The 23,239-nt window shown below is 40.1% G+C and overlaps 2 protein-coding genes across 2 annotated transcripts; both read left to right on the top strand.

The window, feature by feature from the left end:
- The first annotated feature begins 230 nt into the window (after positions 1 to 230).
- LOC136441784 (uncharacterized) lies at positions 231 to 10,743 on the top strand. Its single transcript, XM_066438262.1, has 13 exons — positions 231 to 322; positions 2,351 to 2,560; positions 2,829 to 2,969; positions 3,189 to 3,298; positions 5,561 to 5,685; positions 5,944 to 6,047; positions 6,282 to 6,437; positions 6,724 to 6,799; positions 7,060 to 7,124; positions 7,688 to 7,840; positions 8,427 to 8,549; positions 8,869 to 8,939; positions 9,439 to 10,743. The coding sequence occupies exons 2-13, from the start codon at positions 2,428 to 2,430 to the stop codon at positions 9,487 to 9,489; spliced, it is 1,308 nt and encodes a 435-aa protein (XP_066294359.1). The 5' UTR covers positions 231 to 322; positions 2,351 to 2,427; the 3' UTR covers positions 9,490 to 10,743.
- A 4,218-nt stretch (positions 10,744 to 14,961) lies between these two features.
- LOC136441616 (aspartyl aminopeptidase-like) lies at positions 14,962 to 23,178 on the top strand. The gene is made up of 15 exons (XM_066438003.1): positions 14,962 to 15,095; positions 15,304 to 15,382; positions 16,136 to 16,224; positions 16,772 to 16,885; positions 17,261 to 17,386; positions 17,842 to 17,966; positions 18,134 to 18,215; positions 18,390 to 18,497; positions 18,694 to 18,771; positions 19,034 to 19,117; positions 19,703 to 19,860; positions 20,343 to 20,382; positions 20,783 to 20,884; positions 21,483 to 21,650; positions 22,336 to 23,178. Exons 1-15 carry the CDS (start codon positions 15,066 to 15,068, stop codon positions 22,384 to 22,386), a joined length of 1,434 nt encoding a protein of 477 aa, XP_066294100.1. The 5' UTR covers positions 14,962 to 15,065; the 3' UTR covers positions 22,387 to 23,178.
- The last annotated feature ends 61 nt before the right edge of the window (positions 23,179 to 23,239 follow it).

Genomic DNA, 23,239 nt, shown 5'->3' with positions numbered 1-23,239 from the left:
CCACGTCAACATGTCCGAAGGATCACATGTGGTTTTGTGGTACACCTTACACTGCTCTCTCCCAATTTTTTTTTTTGCACTTTCGGTGTATGGGAACAATTTATACGAGATATAGCTCACGGAATTAATAATCGAACTTCTGAAAGTAAGTTTACATCTAGTCAGTCCATACGTAATACTGTTGAAAAATCACCTGCATATGTGTAGTCCACTGACCCCATTCGTAGCCTCTTACTTTACTTTACGACGTACAAGGCAAGTATCCGGCAGAAAGGACCTGGCGCCATTACAGCGCGTCTTCTCCAACCGGACGCACCAAGAGGTAAGTATAACATCCTATCGACATAGACGTCATGAAAATCAATGTGCCATTCCGTGAGCATCTACATTGTTGAGTACAATATCTGGTTAAGCTGTTTGAACATAGACTTAAGAAGGCAAAAGTTGTAACAATCCTGAGTGCTAAACGCTTTGAGTATAGAAAGGTCACCAACTATGCGCCATTTCTGAAGTCATCAAAGCACGTACATCTACAGGATTCTCTCTAAACTTCATAAACAATTGTTAATATCTTAGCTAAACCATGACAATCTACTACAAATAAGTGTAGCGAGGCAGTTATGCTTTTTTTCAATGTCAATGGAGTAATGATCTAAAAAAAAGGTAGAGTTTGCTGACCCCCAGGAAGCTTTAGGCAATGGAACAGATTGTGTTGGTGATTGGATTTAGATACTTGTGAAGGTCTTTCAATAAGAATCCTATTGGTAGGCTATGCTAATTGAAGCACGAACAATAACGGAATTGAAACAACCTTCGACTGTTTGAAGGTTACTTTTGAAGGTCTCGAAACAAAAGATGATGTCTTAATTTTTAAGTAACAAGACCAACACCTAGTGATTAAAAATATGTTAACCTTTGTGCTACAACGTTCCTGAATGACTGAATATTCAGTGTATTCAATTAATCTGAATACTACAAACAGTAATTGTATGTGAAGAACTACTTCTGTAATGCAAACTGTCCCGATCTTTGCATGGGAGTTTTCCCATAGGATAAGTTGATTTTGGTCGATACAGTTTACTTTAGAAATCTCATCATCTGCTAACTTGTTTAACCAAGATGCCTTTGTTTTTCGACATTCTTTGAAGTAGTTTGATTTAGTCCTTTGTAAGTTACAGACGTTTTGGACGAACCCAGATGACTAAAAAGACCTTTATAAAGGCAGTGTGCGCAATTAAGTTGGTCGTCAAAACCGGTTCTTCCCCTTTGAAATGTCAGTGAAAGGACAGTGGGAGGTGGGCCGAAAACAACAATTAAAGCCTTCTCGGATTTCTTCAGCTCCATCTTTTCAACTTAGAAACGTTTACACTAACGTGATTTTCTGAAATTCAATTTGCCACGTCAGTTTCCTCTTTGGTTTTAATACGATTGAAGGGTTGCTGGTCTAAGAAAATAGGTTTTGTGAATGATTGACAATGGGCTTTGTACTGCATTGGGATGTACCACAGATGATCTTATGGGGGTGTACTACTGTACCAAAATAAAGAAGAACAAAAAGCTGAAATATTCAGTTGATAGTGTGGAAAGTTAGCTTAAAGATGTTGTTGTATAATCAAGTAAAGCCTTGATAGTATCTCAAAAGACGTTGTGTTTTTCATATTATCTATGTCGGTAGAACCATCTTTCATACTTGTCGCTGTCCCACCCCCTAATTTCTTTATGTGCAGATTAAAAACTCTTTCTCTTTCTTCAGAACACATGGATCAAGTTTAAAACCTTGTATTTGAATCTATAGTTTTTCTAAACAGCTCGTATCCGTCACATTGCTAGATTTGGGCAAAAGTCAGTACCAAAGATTGGCAATTATGTTCTGGCGCGGTAAGACAATTATGGGTCACATGGAGACCGTGTGACGTCAATGACACCGGCTCAACTGCGTACGACAAAGTACGTAAATCAAATCAACAACACTTTGCCGAAGAAACCTGCGTAACGTTGACCATTAGCGATTTTCAACTTGTCAACACTTTGCATTGGTTTTCTTCGATCGTAGTAAGTCTTACTCACTGACACCGGGGTCGTCGGACGCAAAAGCAGCATGACACTGCTAAGTTTAAGTAGGTCGTCTCAAGCCCCATTCGCAGACGTGGCCAAAATGGAGAATATACAATATGAAATGACATTGTTTTGGTAGCGGGAAGATTGTTGAAATATGACCGATAGCTTTGAGTGGTGACAAAGGTTTTATTCTCCAGGTCGTTCCATGTAGTTTCCTTACTTAAACTTGTAACTTAAACCATATTATGGAACCGTCGTGATTTTCACTTAACTGACCATGTTTCCCTTCCAGTCGCCAGGCTGTGTTATCTGGCTAGGCGGCGTCCTGGTACCGTACGGGTCTCAGCAGTCGGCGGAGCGAACTCCGCCATGAGGCGCTGGACACCCTGCGCCCTGGCGCTAGTCTTAGTCTTGACAATCGTGCCAGGTGGGAGGGCTGCCCAGCCAAAACCTGCCCCAAACAACCCTGTCACACCGCCTCAAAAATCACCAGACGCCAAAGGTTCGTTTTTCAGCTGCCACCCTATCGGAAAAAAATAAACATGGATTGTCTTTGATTTGGGAGTGGGGGATGTATGATTTCTATCTGGGGCGAACACACACAAAGGAAAGAGTTGGTTTGGTTTGACAAGAATAAATGCACGATACAGAGAAAATGTAAGGGTCTGTTACCACTGCTATAAAGTGTACTTTTTCCACTACAATATTTGTTCTTTTACCATGACAATATTTGTGTTTTCTTCATGATGATTATTTCCATCATTCTTTAGTCACTCCAAAACCAAAACCAGGATGTAGCCTCACCACATGCTCGTGGAAAGAGAACAAGTGGTGCTACACAGAACCTGGGAACGAGACAGCCGCCTGTGTCTGTCGCCCTGGATTCGCACCAGTTGGCTCAGACTGTATCGGTAAGAAAGTAACTAGATTTCTATTACTCACCCTTGATATCGGTTATAGTAATAGGTCTTGGTTCTTGGGTATCATTTCATAGGTCAGCCAATATTACAATTATCAAACGATAGGCTGACCAATCAGAATCATCAACGCTGCAGCTTTGGATATCTACACAGTCTCAAGTGAAATTGTCATCATCATCACCACTGTTGTTTTGCTCCCCTCTCTTGTAGAGTCCATAACGTTCCACTTGTACGTTCTGATGCCGGGGGAACACATGGCTAGTCTGAACGACCACAACTCCGAGCACTACCAGGAAACTACACAGGAGTTCACCAATACGGTACGATACTTTAGAGTGTGTCTATATAGTTTATAATCAATTCGACAAGGTATAGATTCATCTGTATACTATTATTTTGTTGTGACCTATACTTGACCCAGTGGGAATATGTGTACAATGTCTTCATTACCTTCGCGACGAATGGTTTCGTCGAGAAGGTTATGCGACGGTGCTTGTCTGTGTGTCTGTTAGTGAACAGAATAAGTCGAGAACGCCTGGATGGTTTGTTGTCGTAGTTGGTGTGTCCGTGTGTATGTGGCAAATCTCAAGATGATTAGATTTTGGGCGAAGTGTTTTGCATAATTAACGAGAAAAGGGTAAAAATGTGTTCAATTGTATGCTTTACTATGCGTTCTGGTTGCGACGGGGATATTGATACGGGTAGATTGGGGGCAAAGTTGGTCATGAGGGGTCATGAGGGGTCATGAAACGTCAGTTACATGTACTGCAGCTGCCAGGGACAAATTGGCTATCAGCCAGCTGTAGGGCAGATACAAGAGATAGGCTTGCCCATGCAGTAATGCTTTAAAGCACTAAAACAAGGGCTCAGAAAAGGATTCACCTTAATTGCAAGCCCCAAAAATTCTTATGCACCAGAAAGCCACATCTGTCTACTTTAGAATCATGCAAAGAAAATAGACAGTTGACCAGCTCGTTCTCTCGTAACAGCTGACAGACGAAAACAATCGTCAACTTTGACCTACTCCCAGCCTGGAAGAGTCCACTCGGAGCATGTGAAACCAAACCACAAAGATATCTCCTTACACCAATTAAAAGACTGAAACATACAAATTTTGACCAAAGTTGGATATACACGGCCTTATATGAGTAAGAACAGTCATTAATGCAGTGCCACAGCATGGGAATACCGAGCATGTCTGTGTGTCTGTTAGTGAACACGATAAGTCGAGAATTCTTGGAAGGATTGTCTTGGTATTTGGTATGTTGGTAGGTCTCGATGAAACCTGAAAATGAATAGATTTTGGGCCCCCTATCGGCTTGTAACGGTACTGCAGCGGAACTTCATGTTATGATATCTCGTGTTGTGGACATGCTATGGAACTGATTTTTAAGTGGTAGATAGCTCGTTGGGCAGAGAGTAAGTGGTATAGGCTTGGGCCCCCTAGCAACTTTTTTGGAACTGCAGGGGTAGGTTTTGCTTCAGACTTTGAAAGGGAATAACTCAAGAAGGGCTTGATGGAAGGTCATGATTTTTTGCATGTACATAGCTTGAGCGATGATGTACATGATTGGATACTTATTATGCAAATCAGTAACTAATTTGCATAATTAATGAGGAAAGTTTATACATTCATCAATTTCCATGATAGGACTCGCAAACATGTGACATATGTAACTGAGGAAGAGAGAAATATTAATAGATATCAGCTATGCAAATGAGAACCTCATTTACATAATCAATGAGAAAATAATATAACTCGAGATGGGCTTGATGGATGGTCATGATTTTTGGTATGTAGATAGCTTATGTGATGCTTTGTATGATTGGATGATAATTATGCAAATCAGATTATAATTAATGAGGCAATTTTAAAAACCTGCTGTGTTCCATGATATGACTATTCAAATATGTGACATTTGTAACTGAGGAAGAGAGGAATGTCAATAGATAGAAATTATGCAAATGTAGGCCTAATTTGCATAATTCATGAGAAACTACTATCATTCCATACTAGTAAATAACGGCAATTTCATACTTGTTGCATTTAGAAGTTGTGTGAATGTGAACACCATTGAATCAAATTATGCTAATAAGGAGCTTATTTGCATTATTGATGAAAAATGTTAGCATAACCTTCTTTGTTAAGCTCATAATCATAACAAGGAGGTTTGGACAACTTATGTTATTTGGGTGAGGAGGATCAACTGGTATGATTTTTGATTGATGAAAAACACTCCTAATACGTCAGTCATAAAGGTCAAAATCATTTCGCGAAGGTATGAGGTCGTAGAACTCTTGTTCTTTATATATCTGATAGTTACTAATGATGAAAAACACAGACAACAAAGATATAAACAGCCAACTCCAAGCGAATTTCGAAAGTCTAAAAGTTTTGTTCTTTGATTCATTCGCTATCTCAGAAATGAAGCGTGCATGTATGTTGAGAAGCATTTGTCCACAATTGTATCATCAAGTAAGGTTAGCCAAAATAGTTCCTTGGGAGACCCGTCTCTCTTGTGTGCTTATTTGCGTGTCCCTTTTCCATGCGCCTAATCTATATTTGTTGCCTTTTACAACAGGTTTCCCAGCTTCACAATAACGGAGATGTTAAGGCCCTAGACGCCAATTACTTGGCCATGTCGTCAGTGACTTACACCGGGGGGATGCCAAGAGCCATCATCGCTAAGGCACTCATACACTACAGGTGGGGATGCTAATTCCATATGTTCGCATGGGTGCTATTATTATGTCCAAAGAGCCGTAGCATCAATTGTAACTCACAACATAAAGATGACAGGATTCAGACTAAAACTTGTATATTGTCAAATAAGTTGAAATAAAGAGGATTACTTACAATATAATTCATATATGTATATACTAACAGCATAGCGAAATTACCATGATAGTTCATTCAATCAAGAACGCAAAACTTATATGTTGATATGATTTATTTCAATATTAGGCAGAGTTCTGAACTTACACCCAACCGATTAGAGCAGGCCCTGCAAAATTCTGCTGCCCTCCGTTCTGTTTCCAATCTCAACAAGGACACCATGGAGATTACAGGTACGTCTTGAGTAACGCAGAAGCCCGAATCGTCCTAGATTGTACGAGAAGTGATATAGTTCACCACATGTACATGTACAGTGTGCAATGCCATGTTTTACAAACACCAAGGCTCACTAGTACGAAAAAATGCTCTAGTCGCTATGCCATATGTAACAAAGTCTAACACGTATCATTCATGACTTGTGTTCCTTAACTTTAGAACTAAGACTGTTTATTTGTTGATTTTGTTAGACGAAAACGAGTGTTCGAATCAGAGAGGTCATCTCAGTGACTGCCATGCACAAGCCACGTGTAAGAACACCCTGGGGTCGTTTGAGTGCGTATGCAAGGAGGGGTTTGTGGACATGAGCTACGCCTTCGGGGCGCCGGCAGGACGGTTCTGTTACGGTGAGACAAAAACAACATCACTTCATTTATGATTGGTAAAATGAATGATCTGGCTGTAACGTATTTAGTTGTATTAATATATATATAATTCTTCTTCATTGGCCGACTGCCCATCCTAGGGTATAGGCCACGGACTAGTTGTATACGAATAGAATGGTTTAGTAATGTTTACCATGTAAATGGTATTGGAATCGTGTGTAAAAATGACGTATTGTGGCCATGTGAATAACTTTTTTTCTGAAATATGAGAACTATATAAGAATTCGTATTTTTCTTTGCTCTCCAGGAAAATGTACCACCTGGCGGTGTGAGGCAGGGGAGGAGGTCATGCTCGTCGGCACACTGAGAGGAGATGAGACGATGTAAGACTTATTATCTTTTTGGTTGGTCTTCAAACGTTAGTTTGATACTCTATCTTTTTGTTTGACCATGATAAACTAGGCCAAGTAAGTTGAAGATTCATAATTCATTTTCCAGACCAGTTCTCTGTCATGTCACGATATTCTATCCAACTATACCCAGGACATCATCATTCCCCTATTTCTAATTTGCTCATAATAGCGAGTAAAATACCTAACGAATTATTGTAATTGTGTAACACAACTCAACCTTTTTTCCACAGGTGCGTTAATCCACTGAGAAGAGACATGTGCCACATGACAAGTCCCATCCCCGCTTGGCTCACCGGTAAGAAACAATTTTCTTTAAGCCCCCGTCACAAATAAGAAATTCAGCTCGGCCGACTTGTTGGCGAGCTTCAAATGTGCATTTCCGGCCGAAGTCCGGCCGACGTCCTGTCGATTACGCGGGCTTCGGGCGATTTTTAGAAATCGAAGTTGATCCAAATATTGGCCTTTTACCAGGTTAGTCGATTCTGACTTCGTCCATGTCCAAGAGATGGCCGGTACCATCTCATGGGGGATTTTTAGTTTTTAGTGTTCAACGGACGTCGCTCGAGATTTTCATTGGAAAATACGGTCGACGCTCGGGCGATTTGGAAATTAATTCGGCGAGCCTCGGGCGATCTACAAACTCGGCCGACGCTCGCATGAATTGTGACGCCGGCTTTACCAGAATGTGGAAACGCATTCGTTCAATGCACAGAAAAAACGTACCCAGTCATTTCATATACCGAAAGTAACAGCAAAGACAATACATGTACCTACCGATGTTATTGCTGGATTATTACGAGGTGCACACGGAGCGCCAAAGGTATTTTTTAACAACACTCATGTTTATTTTGTCCGCAGATTGGGGCGACTTGCGGCTGTGGCTGGTACTGCTGGGCTTTGTGATCGTCATCGTCGGATTCATCATCCTGGTCTACTACCTGTGTCGTCTGTACCGCAAGAACAAGAAGAAGCGCATGGAGAAGAAACGGTCTTCACACGAGCTGTATTCTGGTGAGAACACACACTCTTCTGCGTGCACTGAACTGAAACATGTCTATGATATAAGATACAGTACTTTTAAATTTACACACTCTTCAGTAATCACTGAACATAACTGCATGAATCTACTATATGTGTATGCATATACATGAGATAAGGTACTTGTCAGTATATGTCAGTATTAAAGTATGTGAGAGATATGTAGGTATGCATTCCATGGTAACATTGTTATGTTGAAGTGGGACCACTAGTGAGCCCCACACCCCCGACAAGTAGAATGGTAGGGCCGAGAAGCTAGGGGCTACTAGAGAGAGCTCTGGGCCTGGTTTGAGAGACATGAGGGGAGAGTTCTGAGAAGAGGCTATGCGACCGGACTGGAATAAATTGCGTACATCGAGATCTTGCGTGCTCGTCTGATACTTTTATACGGACCTATCACAAACATCCCAATGCTATCTTCAAATCTAAATTCAACTTTTTTTTCAACAAAAAGAACATGGAAGACGTTTCTGGAGAACTCACGCTAGTAGAGAGAATATAAGACGTTGCAATTGTCTATGAAGTCTGTTGTTCTAACGCGTGACACCTGTATCCACAGAGTACTGGCCGTGCCACCGTGTCAGGAAGGTGTCCATCATCGGCTTCGACATCAAGCGGAGGGACAGCATGCAAACCAAGGCGGCGGCGCAGGCCAGCAAGATCAAAATGGCCAGCGGCACGGGTACGACATGATGTCTCAACTCTATAATATTGTCTCAAGAATTACCCGAAGAAAAAGGATTATTGTATACGTACAATGTATACATTATTCCCTAGATGAATTACGTTCTTCAGCTCTACGTTTTCATGATCAGTCACTAGTACTAGTAGTAGTAATGGCAGACTTCTAGTGGCGACCAGCTCGATTTGAAATGATACAACGCCATTTTCAATCGATTTCAACGGTAGTAATGTTGGTGTTATAAGTAATGTTTGGGACTTATACTGCATTCAGTTGGACTACTGAAATAATATACCTGACATTTTTCCTTGCTCCACAGCTGGGAGGAAGTCCATCACAGACGGCGGCGGTACCATGCACTGGAACCTGTCCTCCGCACGACTTCCGTCGGTAAGCACTCAGTGTACTACTTCAACCAAGCAATAAAACGGAAATATCACAGCGTATGTATGGTAAAACGTATCGGGGGCAGAAAACACAAACTTTGAGATACTCAAATCTAGCCATTGTAGTGTAAGCCACGAAGACCATCCATATACTTGCAATTGTACTTGGCGAATGGTAGTTAAGTGACACAAGAAATATGAATTATCATCATCATCATCAGCAGCAGCAGCAGCCTGTTGAGCAGTCAATCACGAGTGTCAACCACGATAGCCAATCAGCGTCCAGCACCGCGACTACATCAGGACCAAGTACTCCATGAACGGTTAACATGTAGATTAGAATTCACTCCTAGGCAAAGATGTATCTGATTGTCTTTTGGCGGTGACACGGCACATGATTGTTTTTTGGCGGTGACACGGCGCTACCAACGTCTTCGTATGTATTTGTCGATGATACAAAAATCATAGTAACCTGCTTATTTTGCGTGTCTCTTTACTTATAGGTCTCCGACGAAGATGAGTCAACTTTGCAGGCCGAGAACAACATCATCTAAACTACAAAAGGGGCAAGAAACTCATGTCAGCTCAAGTTTAACATGAACGACTGATTTTACTTGTTCTGTATTTACGAACTGATTCTGTCAACACAAAACAATTCACATTTGAAAGTTCATCTGTCTTGGTAGAAGTTATTCTGAATCAAAGTTGAACTACAATTGCCAACAGAACAATCCAATGCAAGTAGTTTTTTTCGAAATGATAGTCTCATCTATAATGGATTGCTGAAACAGTCACTACACAAAGAAACGTTACAATCACTAGTACGATATCCATTTTTGTTTTTGTTTTGGCTTATGTTATAATGTCTATGTCGGTTGTCATCAAATGCTGTGTTTTTTTGATCTCACAATGTGAGGGTGGTAGGATTTGAGCGTAGTCATTTTGAAGTGAATTATGATATAGACACATGTACGTGTAGAAAAAAGAATAGGAGTTCTATCCTTCCTTAATAGGAACAAAAGCCACTGTAAAGCTTTGAATACATATATATGATACTGTTTTTAGTATCACACTGCATTACAAACACTTACTGTGATATATAGAATACATTCGCTTCAGCATTTCATATTCTTTGATATGACCAGTCTCTGACCCGTACTGTATGTGCTGTGATTATACTTACAAACTTGATTCAAATGTGGTGAATCTCACTACTGTACACTGCACGGAATGGCCTCGTATCCCGGCGTATACGTACAGGGATTCCTCCGGAAATATTCCATATCCCGGTGCGGATTTAGCGTATCCGTTAAAACTTACGGATACGCTAAATCCGCACCGGGATATGGACTATTTCCGGAGGAATCCCTGTACGTATACGCCGGGATACGAGGCCATTTCGTGCAGTGGTAGTATTCTGAATCCGGCCTCTGTCACCTGTACTCACTTCACTTCACATGATATTTAAGTCAAATCTGTCTGTAGGGAAATGCTTGTACCTGCTAGTCATAAAAGCCCCTAAAAAAGTAATTGTAAGATACGAACATTTTTAAGGGTGACCAATGGTTAAACTATCGTCTCATTGGCGTATTGGTAAAGGTAAAAAATAATGATAAATTGGGATGACATTAAAAGGGAAACTTTATGTACAATATTGGTCATATATGTTTTGAAAATCGTATGTCGAGGAAAAGGGCCCGTGTATCATTTCAAGATAGTTTATCGGTTTCTCACATACTTCTCTGGCGTTAGTTGTTTGCTGTTATGTTGCTTTTAACTGTTGTGAAATAAAAAGACCTTGAATCGAACGTGTTGTCGAGAATGGTAATTGCCTGAAGTAATGATATTGACCACCCAAATATGTGACCTTTACTTAAAACTGGGAGTTTCCCCGGTTGATTAGCTATAGTTCGCTAAGCAGAAAATGGACCCTGCATGTTGAAGTACAACAGAGACGTAAACTAGCAAAGATCCAGAAAATAAGCACAATTCTTTCATCTTTTGTAGAAAGGGTGATTCCATACATTATCATGCAAGGGGAAAAGTCAAGTGTTTATCAATCACATTAGAACCTTGACCCTGAGGCGATAGATAGTTAATACGAGGGGTGGGGCCCAGGTACAGACAATACACACGTACGTCATACAAGTACAGTTCAAAGTTCGTTACACCGCTTGACGTCAACAAGTCACCTACATCTGAATCATCACCAAGATTTTGCGATAACCCCCTTTTTAAAGATGTTGTGATGTTTTCTGGCGATTTTGACAAAGGTGCAGTGCTCATTTTGAAGCTGCTTCCAGTTCAATACTCTATTGCTTCAATGTCGTATCATTAGAAATACCATTAACATTACTAATATAAACTTCAATACACACACTCATCAAAAGTTCACTAGTACTTAGACAAGATCCTACTAAAATGTCCAGCTAAAACATTATTACTTCTCCATTGAAACACAAGAGGAAAGGACAACTTCTTCTTCCATATGAGATTATTGTGTGATTCTAATTTTTTTCGTGTATAAGTTTGCGAAACCACGCCTGCTAGAAATCTGGAAAAGTACCATTACTTTCTTGAGGTGGAAGGGTAATTTGAGTAGAAGAAAGACCCGGGTACAAATAAATAAACAAATAAAGTTAACTGTCCTAGCCAGCACTGTAGGCAGTCAATGCTTCTATATTGATTTTGGAAATGCCATACTGGCCCCACTCCTAATGGCCTTAGGAGTGGGGCCAATAGGACCCCATGGAGGTGCAAAGTGATTCAGATTCTTGAAGTAGCCCTTAAAAGTCTTTTAGCTGTCTAAAGAAATCCTTTTCGTATTACTGAACATTGTGGGTGACTCCTAGCCTCCATCAGGCCCTACTACGGGCGTATGGATCATAGCATTCGTCAGAGAGGGGAATAATTAGCCAGTAGAGTCAGTCTACGGTGAAGATCACATTTCGCCCGTGTATGAGCCTGCAAATGAAACCCTGGCAAATGTTATCCCGAAAGCCGGCGTAGTTATCTTCGCCGAGGAACTCGGAGTAGATTATGTTTTCGGTTGAGCCGGCTGTTGTGTGGGTCTGTATGTATGTCAAGAGCATAACTAGGGAAACCTTTGATGGATCTTCATGATATTTGGTAGGTGTGTAGTGGTTGTGCAAAGGAAGGTCAAGTTCAAAAATTTTTCACCTGGCGTTTTCCAACAATACTGCAGCGGACTGTTAGTTTTTCTGTGCTTGTATGTAGGCAAAAAAGTGACGGAAACGTTGATGGATCTCAATGATTTTTGGTAGTTTGGAAGAGATTGTGGGAACGGAGGTCAAGTTTAAAAATGATTTATTTGGCGCTTTCCTACAGAACTGCAGCAGGCTTTGTGTGTGTGAGAGTTTGTATGTCGCCAGCATAACTCGATGAGCTATTGGCGGTTGTGCATGATATTTCGTGGATAGGTAGTGATGTCAAAGAGGAAGGTCAAGTTCGATAATGGGCCTCCTAGCGGGTATTTGAGGTACTGCAGCGGAGCTTCAACGTTTGAGGCCAAATTTTCTGGAGGCGTCAGGTTCATGATTTTTTGGTAGTATATAGCTTCTGGGACGGCAAGTGAGTGGTGGGAATTAAGGCCCCCTAGCTGCTCGTTTGGAACTGCAGTTGGCGTTTTTGTTAATACATTTGGAGACGAATAACTCCAGCAGGGATTGACGGATTATCTTAATTTATGGCATGTGGATAGTTTCGGTGATGCTTTACATAACTGGATACTTGTCATGCAAATAAGACGATAATTTGCATAATAAATGAGGAAAGTTTATAAATTCGCCGAAAGCTTGTAGTCAAATTTCATACAAGTGCTATGGTAACGATGTTGGGGCAGGGAGTAAGTGATGTAAGTTTAGACCCCCTAGTGGCTTGCTTAGAACTGCAGTGGGATTTTTTCATGTTACCGTTGGAGGCGAATAACTCGGGTAGGGTTTGATTAATTTGCATTGTTTTGGACAGGTAGGTTATTGAGGTAATGATTAACAAATAAAGACGTATGAAATTGTAATCAGGGTCTAATTAAGTGGTGAAATAGGCTTGTTTATAATTACATTTTAAAGTACCTTTTGTCGACCTATATCTAAGGACAACACCTGCTTGTCAGCAGGCCTGTGCAAATTAATTGATGCTTTCTGGTGACCTCAAAAACCACTCGCCAAACTACACTCCCGCTGGGACGGAGCTTATATCAACAAACACAGGAAAGGTCTGGCCCTGTGTGGGACAAGTCAAAACGATGAATATAAGGAAATGTGCAAGTCATATGTAGCAGGCACTACAGAAGGCATTATACTAAGCTTTATGTGGTTTGTAAAATGCAGTTGTATATACCACACTGGATGTGGACCACAGTCCTTCGTAGATGAGAGTAAGAAAATGTTCTTGCGCAGATAGTGACATAAACATCCTCAAAATCAGGATAATCTTTAAAACAGACCCATGCTACCCATCAGGACCTGACTGAACTCCCCTCCAGGGTGTTTCACATTTAAGACAGAGACACGAAAGAACAGTAACAGGTCTCACAAATCTAACACCCTCCAAAAAAAAGTGAAACAGGAGGCTTTAGAGAGATATTGTCAATAGCAGTAGGGGCAAGAGTCGTGGTCACTGCCAACGTTAACATATTAGACGGAATTGTTAAGGGCGCATTCGCAACAGTAGTAGGTATTGACAGCACATGCCATGATGTCCACACCTTCCTCGTAAAATTCGATAGTGAAAGCAAATACAAGAAAGATTTACCCAAATGCGGTACCCATTAAAAGACAATGTTCAATAAGTTCTCAGTTACGGCAAGCGGACGATCCAAGCACGACGAGAACAGTATCCTCATTATGATATTATGATATTATGATATTATGATATTATGATATTATGATATTATGATATTATGATATTATGATATTATGATATTATGATATTATGATATTATGAAATTATGATATTATGATATTATGATATTATGATATTATGATATTATGATATTATGATATTATGATATTATGATATTATATTATGATATTATGATATTATGATATTATGATATTATGATATTATGATATTATGATATTATGATATTATGATATTATGATATTATGATATTATGATATTATGATATTATGATATTATGATATTATGATATTATGATATCATGATATCATGATATTATGATATTATGATATTATGATATTATGATATATGATATATGATATTATATTATTATATTATGATATTATGATATTATGATATTTATGAATTTCATGAATTTCATGAATTTCATGAATGTCATGAATTTCATGAATTTCATGAATATCATTGTACCAAAACTGCACCACTGCTAGGTGCGGAAAAGTCACATGTACTATGTCTTTCAAAATGTGTATGATATGGAATCAAGATTTATTCTATTCATATATATTGACTGTACCATTTCATCATCAGTTTCAACTTACAACACTGCAATATCGAACCTTTGTGGCCCATATAATATCACCATACCTGTACCACCAAATGATTTTTAACCCCATCTAGACTGGACTCATTCGCCCCATCATAACTTCCAAATGGTATGGTGCATGATCAAATTTGCAGGGGGTGATAAGCACGTAAATATCAATCACTCTCCATAATAAGCCTTGATTATTTGGCGAAGATAATGTGTTCGTGAAACTCTAGTTAGTCTAGTAGAGACTAGGTGACTCCTGATTTCGTGCATGAATTGAGCTGAATTGCGCTTGTGTTATATGAATTTCTGGTGCATTCCGCCAGGTGGCGTTCTTGAGTAAAGTAGAGTAGAGTAGAGTTTCTTCGGCCAGGTAGGAATCGGCTGGTTGAAGTGCCAATAAATCTATTGTATGAGCAAGGAGGTTTGATTTTAAACCTACTTGATATCAGTGAATTTGCTCGTTGTTTTTAACCCATTAACCCTGCTAATTAATGCGATCACCTCGGACTGCGACCATCTTTCGAGGATGAGGGTTAGCTCCCGGGTACAAAAATCAGCTGGGAGCCAATCCTCCTCTGAGGAGGAGGGCCGTGTGCAAAAGTCCAACACAGTACTTTTCCTGACCGGTCTCGCCAGCCTCACTAGGTCGAAAATATGGCAGCCCCGATGGCTCAAGCAACAGCAGTAAGTGACTTTCTTCTAAGATTTAGTTGTTTTTTTTGTGACGTGTCAAGTCCGTGTTTTTTTCCTATTTGTCCAAGCATGTTTTGTTTTACATGTACATATGACATGCGCCCCCCTCCCCCCTTGGAGCTGAACCTCATTTTCTCACTTAAAAAAATCTTTGAAGCAATTTTATATGTCAGATATTGACTTTATTTCCTTTCTTCAGGCTGGAACTAAAGAAGCAATCCTGTGTGCGGCCAGGAAGTTCGTTGACTTCGTGAACAAGTGCCAGTCGCCCTTCCATGGTAAGGTCCATGATTTATAGCTTGTTATTTGTTTGAACACCTGCACGGCTACACCTGTTACCAGTTAGCACATGCAATATGGCTGATTGACTGAAAATGTACTGTTAACTGTCATGTTGTATTATGTGAAAGAATGACGAAGAAGTATCACACAGAAGGGCTCGATCCCTTGGAAATCAGTTACATAGTTAACTGAAGGGACCAGTGGCGTGGTGCATATGCAGTGCAAGGGATCAAAGCAATCAGTTTTCCATGTACAGAACTGATGTATGATATGTCATGAGGTAATGTGATCTGTAGTGTAAATAACATAGAATTGTTGTTGTTGTTTGTGTTGTTTGTATTGAATAATGGGTAAACTTCATCAAGGCCTAACACACCTAATAACAACAGCCAATTTACAAAGCCGCGTTGCAAGTAACCAGTAGCTGACAAACATTAAGCATGCTTTACTTTACTTTAAATCTAAATATTTAGATCAGAGTGTAAGGTCTTAGATCCACTCATTCCGAGGTGGACCCCTATACTTTGACCAATAAATGTTGTAGGTTGCTAGAGGTGTGACCCTTCTCAAACATGGGACCTCTGGCTTAACATTCCACCAGAAGGACTGTAACCCTTTGGAGTAACGTGCAAGTCAGGTGAGCGACAATTGACTGGGGTTCAAACCCCAGGTCCAGAGGTAGGGTACTAACCCCTACACCAAGTGTGCCACTGACAACACTTATATTAATCTGTTCCCTCCATCATCAGTTGTTGAGGAGAGCAGGACAATCCTGAAGGCAGCAGGCTTCAGTGAACTACGTGAAGCTGATCAGTGGGAAATTAAACCTAATAGCAAGGTCAGTTTTAAGGGCTCCCTTGGAAATCAGTTACTCAGTTTACTGATCGATGAAGGGACTCCACTTAAGATTAATAAATAGATAAATAAATAAAGTTAACTGTCCTAGTCAGCACTGTAGGTAGTCAATGCTCCTATATTGATTTTGGCAATGCCTTACTGGCCCCACTCCTAAGGGCCTTAGGAGTGGGGCCAATAGGACCCTATTGTTTTTCATGTAGACTAAACACTCTGCTCCTTAGCAAGTTGTCATACATTGTATCCATTACAATTGTTGTGATTGTTTGATTGTTTGATTGTTCTTAAATGGGTACACAGAAAGACTGTAAATTTTGAAATGTTGGCGATGGTTTTATTTCAAATTCTCCCTAGCTTTCCATGTTGACCTTTCCACAGTGAAATCCTGATGCTGTAAATATGCATTTCCATTGTTTCAACACCACAAACACTGGGCTCAAATTTTCACTTGAACCATGAAAATAGAAGAATTTACAGCAGTATGTGATTGTCTACTGACGATACAAAAATGTACACTTTGTCCACCCCAGTACTTTGTGACGAGGAACCAGTCCACTGTTGTAGCCTTTGCTGTGGGAGGAAAGTACAAACCTGGGAATGGCTTCACTATAGTGGGAACACACACTGACAGCCCATGTCTGAAGGTACATGTACCTCTTCAACTACTTGTCTTCACTAAGATGTTAGTCTGTAGAAAAACTTGAGTAAAAATCAAAGAAGAAATTAAGGAGGACTTTGGCAGTTTTTTTAATGGGCTCTATAGTTTTAAGAAAATGTCATTATAAAACTTAAACATTTGGAGAGTTGTCAATCTCTATCAATGATGTTGTTATTAACTGAAGAGTGAAAACATTGGAAGTCACTGAAACTTATCTGTGACAACCATTTTTGAAAATAAGGAAAAGATTATAGAGTATGGATTTGTTTGAACCATTACAATAGTCAAGAAGATGTCTGTATTTATACTTTTCTTATCATGAAACTTGAAGCAGATTATCACTAACTGTTTGAATTTTCAGGTGAAGCCCCAGTCCAACAAGGTGAAGAGTGGTTACCAGTGTGTAGGTGTGGAATGTTACGGAGGTGGCATCTGGCACACCTGGTTCGACCGTGACCTCATGGTAGCTGGCAGGGTCATGGTCAAGGTGCGTTCATACTGTACATTTTCAGTGATCTCCGAGCATATCTACCATCATGATAGTATCCAAAGGCCAAAACCAGTATCATTGGCCAATAAAACTACTTTTGCCCTTTGGAAACTGTCATTGCCACTGATAGATCTGCTTGGAGATTATGTTTACAGCTGTAAGACTAAGTCACCATCAAATCTGCAGAAGAAAATTTCCTTTCAACAGTGAATGGGCTAAGACACTATTTTGATGTATGTGAATACCTTACTTTTACTGTATCCAAGATTGGTTATCTGTGTTTAAGAATTATTAATATTATGCCTTATAATGTAATATAAGTGTATTTCTTATTAGTATTGTTAGATTGTACGCTTCTTTGTACTGTCATTTTATTTACTAGATCTATAAGTGTTGAAAAATTTGGTTTTTAAGGGTGGAATCTTTAATGTTGTTTTTCCTTTTTAACCCAGAATGCAGACAAGATCGAGCACCGGTTGGTTAGTATCAACCGTCCGATCCTTCGTGTGCCAAACATCGCGATCCACCTGATGAGGGACCACAATGACAAGTTTGGCCCAAATAAGGAGACTAACATGTGAGGGACATCAACTTTTAAATTTGAAAGTTTGCAAGACTTGAATTATACTACAAATCTGGGTTTAAAAAATTTAGGTTAGGAGATGGATACATTTTTTGTACAATAGCATACTTCTGCTTATCTCATGTAAAGTTAATGCTCTTCTAACCCCCCGTGTTTGTTAGTGTTCCTGTCCTGGCTACAGCAGTACAGGCACAGTTGGAAGGGCACACTTCACCAAAGGAGGGGGAGGGGCCAAAATGCCAGGTGAGAGATTTTGAAAATGTAGTCCACATCCACTTCAATGTCAAATCTCCAAAGTAGTGAACTTTCGATTCCTTCAGTAATGTGTCAATCATTTGACAGCAAGAGGTTGCAAAACCTTGTGGAATGTGGTGTTTTGCTACAGTCTAACTGTACAATGCTTCTTCTTTGTCTCAGGCTGATAAGCATCCCCCAGTACTGGTGCGCCTCCTGTGTGAAGAACTGGGCATCCAGCGCGAGGACCTGCTGGACTTTGAACTGTGTCTGGCCGACCATCAACCTGCTGTGAGTTATTGATATCAATATTAACTTCCACTAACCTGATGTGATAACCGTCATCAAGAGTACCCTACAAGTTAGAAAGATTTCTTGGTAAAGAGATTTCATGCAGTTTTACTTTGAAAAAACATTTTTTTCCAGTAATGAATGGCATAATCACAATCATGGTATCATTTTTCAACGCTTGTCCTCTTGATTTCAGGCCATCGGCGGTGCTCTGGAGGAGTTCATCTTCTCACCAAGGCTGGATAACCTTGTCAGCAGCTACTGTGCCTTACAGGTAGGGTAGAGAAACTTTGGAGATAAGAAAGTGTTAATGTCTGTACATGGTTAAAGTACAACGTGAAGGAATTGGTTCATTTTATGTTGTCTAGCCTGTCCCTGGTGCTGAAAAGCTATCATTTGATGTCTAAGCTGTTTTTGTTCCAAGATTTCCTTAGATTTTAAGAGAGTCTCAATCCATGGTTGAACTAGTAACTGTAAATGTTGTTATTATTAAATAGAAGTTTGTATTATACTATTAACATGTTTGTATTCCCCAGGGACTAGTTGAGTCCAGTGGTGACAATGGGACACTGACCTCTGACCCTAACATCAGGCTCATTGCACTGTATGACAACGAGGAGGTAACAATCTGTATTGTTACATTGTTATATTCCTTAGGTACCAGAAACAGAATATGTGATTGAAGAAGCTTTTAATTAAGTTCTTATATGTAAGACTGTCAATTACAAGCAAGGTAAAGTAAGACATACAAGTTGATATGTAGTTTTGCATTTTTGTTGTCACAACAGTTTTAGAAATGTCTTTAAAACAAACAGTTACTTCTTTATAATACTGATAAAATTATGTTACTGTAGTAGGATAAACTTGTAATTGAGAAGAGATGTATGAATTTTAACCTGTAGCACTCTGAGCATGAGTACATTGATGGCTTAGATTGCTAAAGGTTAAGCCCCATGTTTAACCCTGAGTAGGCTTGGAGTCGGCCCAGGGTGCAGCATCCATGCTGACCAAACACATCTTGAATAGGCTGTCTGATACTTCTGACACTTAGACTGCTGAAAGTTAAAGCCCCATGTTTAACCCTAGGTAGGCTCAGAGTCGGCCCAGGGCGCAGCGTCCATGCTGACGGAGCACATCTTGAGGAGGCTGTCTGATACTTCTGACACTTAGACTGCTGAAAGTTAAAGCCCCATGTTTAACCCTAGGTAGGCTCGGAGTCAGCCCAGGGTGCAGCGTCCATGCTGACGGAGCACATCTTGAGGAGGCTGTCTGCGGGCGACCGTGCCACCTGTTTCGAGGAGGCCGTCCCCAAGTCCTTCCTCCTCAGTGCTGACCAGGCCCACGCTGTCCATCCCAACTATTCGTAAGCTTCAAACTCTACAGAACACCAGCAGAAAATACTGATAGCTACATTATCTACAAGGAGGAACATTGGGCTACTTTGAAAAATCATTAAAATGAAACATGCATACCTAGCTAATGTGTTGACCAGGCGCACGCTGTCCATCCCAACTATTCGTAAGTTATAGACCCAGCAGAAGATCCTAATAATAGTTGCATATTTGGCCAGTTAATGATGAGAAAGAACGTTGCCACTTTAAAAACTCATGAAATGAAACTTGCATATCTAGCTAAGGTGCTCTTTGTGTTTGTGACATAATACTGTATATGTATGGTATTGTCTTTTGTTATTTTTCACCTAAAGGATTTAAAGAGAAAAACTGTAATATTTGAAATGACCATGAAATGCTTACTATGTTTCCTTATGCAAATAGTGTGTTGACTGCTAAACCACTCTTGAATTATAAGAATATTTCCTTTAACATGGTGTCTGTGTCATTCCAGAGAGAAGCATGAGGACAACCACAAGCCCATGTTACACAAGGTAACTTGAACAGCAGACTGAGGTGGACACATTTGGACATGTCTTGTCAAAAGTGTGAATAAGTAGATATAAGTCTGCGCCGCACGCCTGCTAAGCTGGTGTGTTATGCCGAATAGAGGTTATACCGGCTATACAGACACAGATACGTAAGTAGCATGCTAGAGGATCAAAACAAGTATAAAAGTTGTTTTAGCTCAAAACAACTCCTCTAAGAAACAAATGATGGATACTTGCCACTCAGTGCAATTTTATAAGCTAAAGAATGCAATACTGTATGTGGCAATCTATTGAATCTTTATGCTGTTTTTTCCCTTCTAGCTACAGTAAAATGTGTCACATTGACAGATTTATACGTGTCCTCAACCCTCTTAAACTTAGAGCTCATTTTTCCCCCTTGTAGGGTATTGTTATCAAGTTCAATGCCAACCAGAGGTACGCCACCACGGCAGTGTCAACATCCATTCTGAGGGAGGTGGGGAAACTGGCTAATGTGCCGCTACAGGTGGGGATGTTCTCTAGATGTTAACTTTAGATAGCTTTAAACATCAGATAGCTTTAAACAACGCTTGCAGCTAGATATGCAAAGGTTAGGTGTGACAGGTCGTTAAGTTGGATGCCTGTAAAGCTGGTGTATGACACCTAAGGGCGGTTATACTAGCAAGAGATACAGAAACCTTATATTTTTCAAGAACACAAAATTTTATATTTCTCCCATTCAGTTGATCCAATACAAACCTTTTTGTCTTGTGTAAGCTTTGACAGTAGGTAATATGTGTAGTTTCTTTCCACAGACAATGTTTTTCTCTAGCAAGTTGCATTGATGATTCTGACTCATTTTTTTGTCAAACTTATTAGTTCAGCTTGTGAAATGAAGGGCCCTTTTAGCAAATATTTGTACCATCATACATCAGTCTTTTGACTGATCAGTAATGGTTTTAAGAATCCCTAAGATTTTAACTATTATAGTTGTATACATCTAAATGTTTCCATAGTGTTGTATTGTAACATATATTAATGTGTGTTTCCCGACCATAGGAAGAATAGCTAGAAAGTTATAAAAAAAGTGGATCAAGATAAACTCAAACTCCGTCTTGTTTCAGGATTTTGTGGTGCGTAATGACAGTCCCTGCGGCTCCACCATAGGGCCCATCCTGTCAGCCAAGCTGGGCATGAAAACTGTAGACATCGGAGCTCCTCAGCTCAGCATGCACTCCATCAGGGAGATGGGCTGCACATCCAGTGTGCACCAGAGCATTGCACTCTACAGGGTAGGTTCTGAGGAATTACATTATACTTCTATTGTGCACCTTAGCACTTCACTGTAAAATGTAGGTTGTGAATTGCCATACTGTGTTGCACCTCTGCTGTGCACTCTACTGGGTAGGTTCTGAAGAAATACACAGTGTTGCACCTCTATTGGGCACCATGGTAATGCACTGTACAAGATAGGGTGGGAAATGCCAAACTGTTATGCACCTAAGAGTATTGCACTCTACAGTGTAGGTTGTAAAGCGGTATACTGTGTTGCACTGCAGTTGTGCACCATTGTATTGCACTGTGCAAGGAAGGGTGGGAAGGGTCAAACTGTCATGTACCTCAGAGTATTGCACTCAGCATGGTAGCTTCTAAAGGGACATGCTATGTTGCTATATTGTGTACCATGGCATTGTACTGTGGTGCAAAGTGGACTTGCAAAGTTGGTATCTACCTCAGTGTACTGCACTCAACAGGCCTAGGGTAGGTTTTGAAGACGTACTGTGTTGTGCCGCTATTGTGTTCAGTGGCATTTCACTGTACATGGTACTGTGTTTTAACTCACTCTGAAGGATAGCATGTATTTCACTTCAGAGTATTGCAATGTCCAAGGTAATAAGTTACAATGACACATACTGTGTTGCACCTACCAGTATCAGTAGTCAAGGACATGTCATGATGCTCTGTGTTTCCTTTCAGACTTACTTCCAAGAGTACCCATCCATCTACAACAGGGTGAATGTGGACTAGACAAGAGTTCAATTCACTTACAACAGGTCTATCTCATGGGATGAAATGATTAGGCCTTAAATAATTAGTAGTTGTTAACAAAGTGCAATTACAGGGGGAGAGTCCTCGGTTCCGACACCCCCATGTTAGGGACGTCGGGACAAAGGGGTGTCAGAACATAAGGGTGTAATTGAAAATTATGTAACTTTAAAACCAGATTTTACAGTTTTATGGGGATGACCGAATTGTTGTTGCATGCTTCCAGAGTGCTTTGTTAACCTCTAGCAGTCTACATGTTCTACAAGGTGCCATAAGTGTATTGGTACATTTGGAAGTTAGAGTGCTTAAGGTTGATACTTCTGTTGAGAAAAAGCAGAAACCACTAACTGCCAGGATTTTAATAGTGTGCCTGTATACACCATTGCCTTCAGATGCCAATGGTGTATACCAGTAGTACTGTAATAGTGAAATATTCATAGCGGTTCTATGTTCACATTTATTTTGCTGTGACCTCTCAACCGCAATGTCATCATATTGCGTAAATCTATTCGCTCAGATGCATCCCCTCCCCTTGCTTTTCTGTGAACTTGAACTTGCAACAAACGCCTCCTTTCCCTCCTCATTGCAATCTTAAAATGAATGTACAATACAGCAAATCTGTACCTATTAGGAGATGTGTGTCAAATTTTGCAAAGTCACCTCAATGTGTAAGGAGCTACGTGTAGACTGAACATGATTGGTATGAATGTGCCTTTGTTGTTGTTTTACCTAGATCCAAACTCAGCTGGGCTATGGATAAAAACATGACACAAATCTTTGTGTTTCAAAGCACTATTTTGTCTTTATTAAGCTTTGATTACAGTATTACAGTATA

Source organism: Branchiostoma lanceolatum, chromosome 9, assembly GCF_035083965.1.
Source record: "Branchiostoma lanceolatum isolate klBraLanc5 chromosome 9, klBraLanc5.hap2, whole genome shotgun sequence".
Taxonomy (NCBI): domain Eukaryota; kingdom Metazoa; phylum Chordata; class Leptocardii; order Amphioxiformes; family Branchiostomatidae; genus Branchiostoma; species Branchiostoma lanceolatum.
The sequence above is the reverse complement of the archived record's forward strand: the minus strand, read 5'-3'. Positions and strand labels throughout refer to the sequence as shown.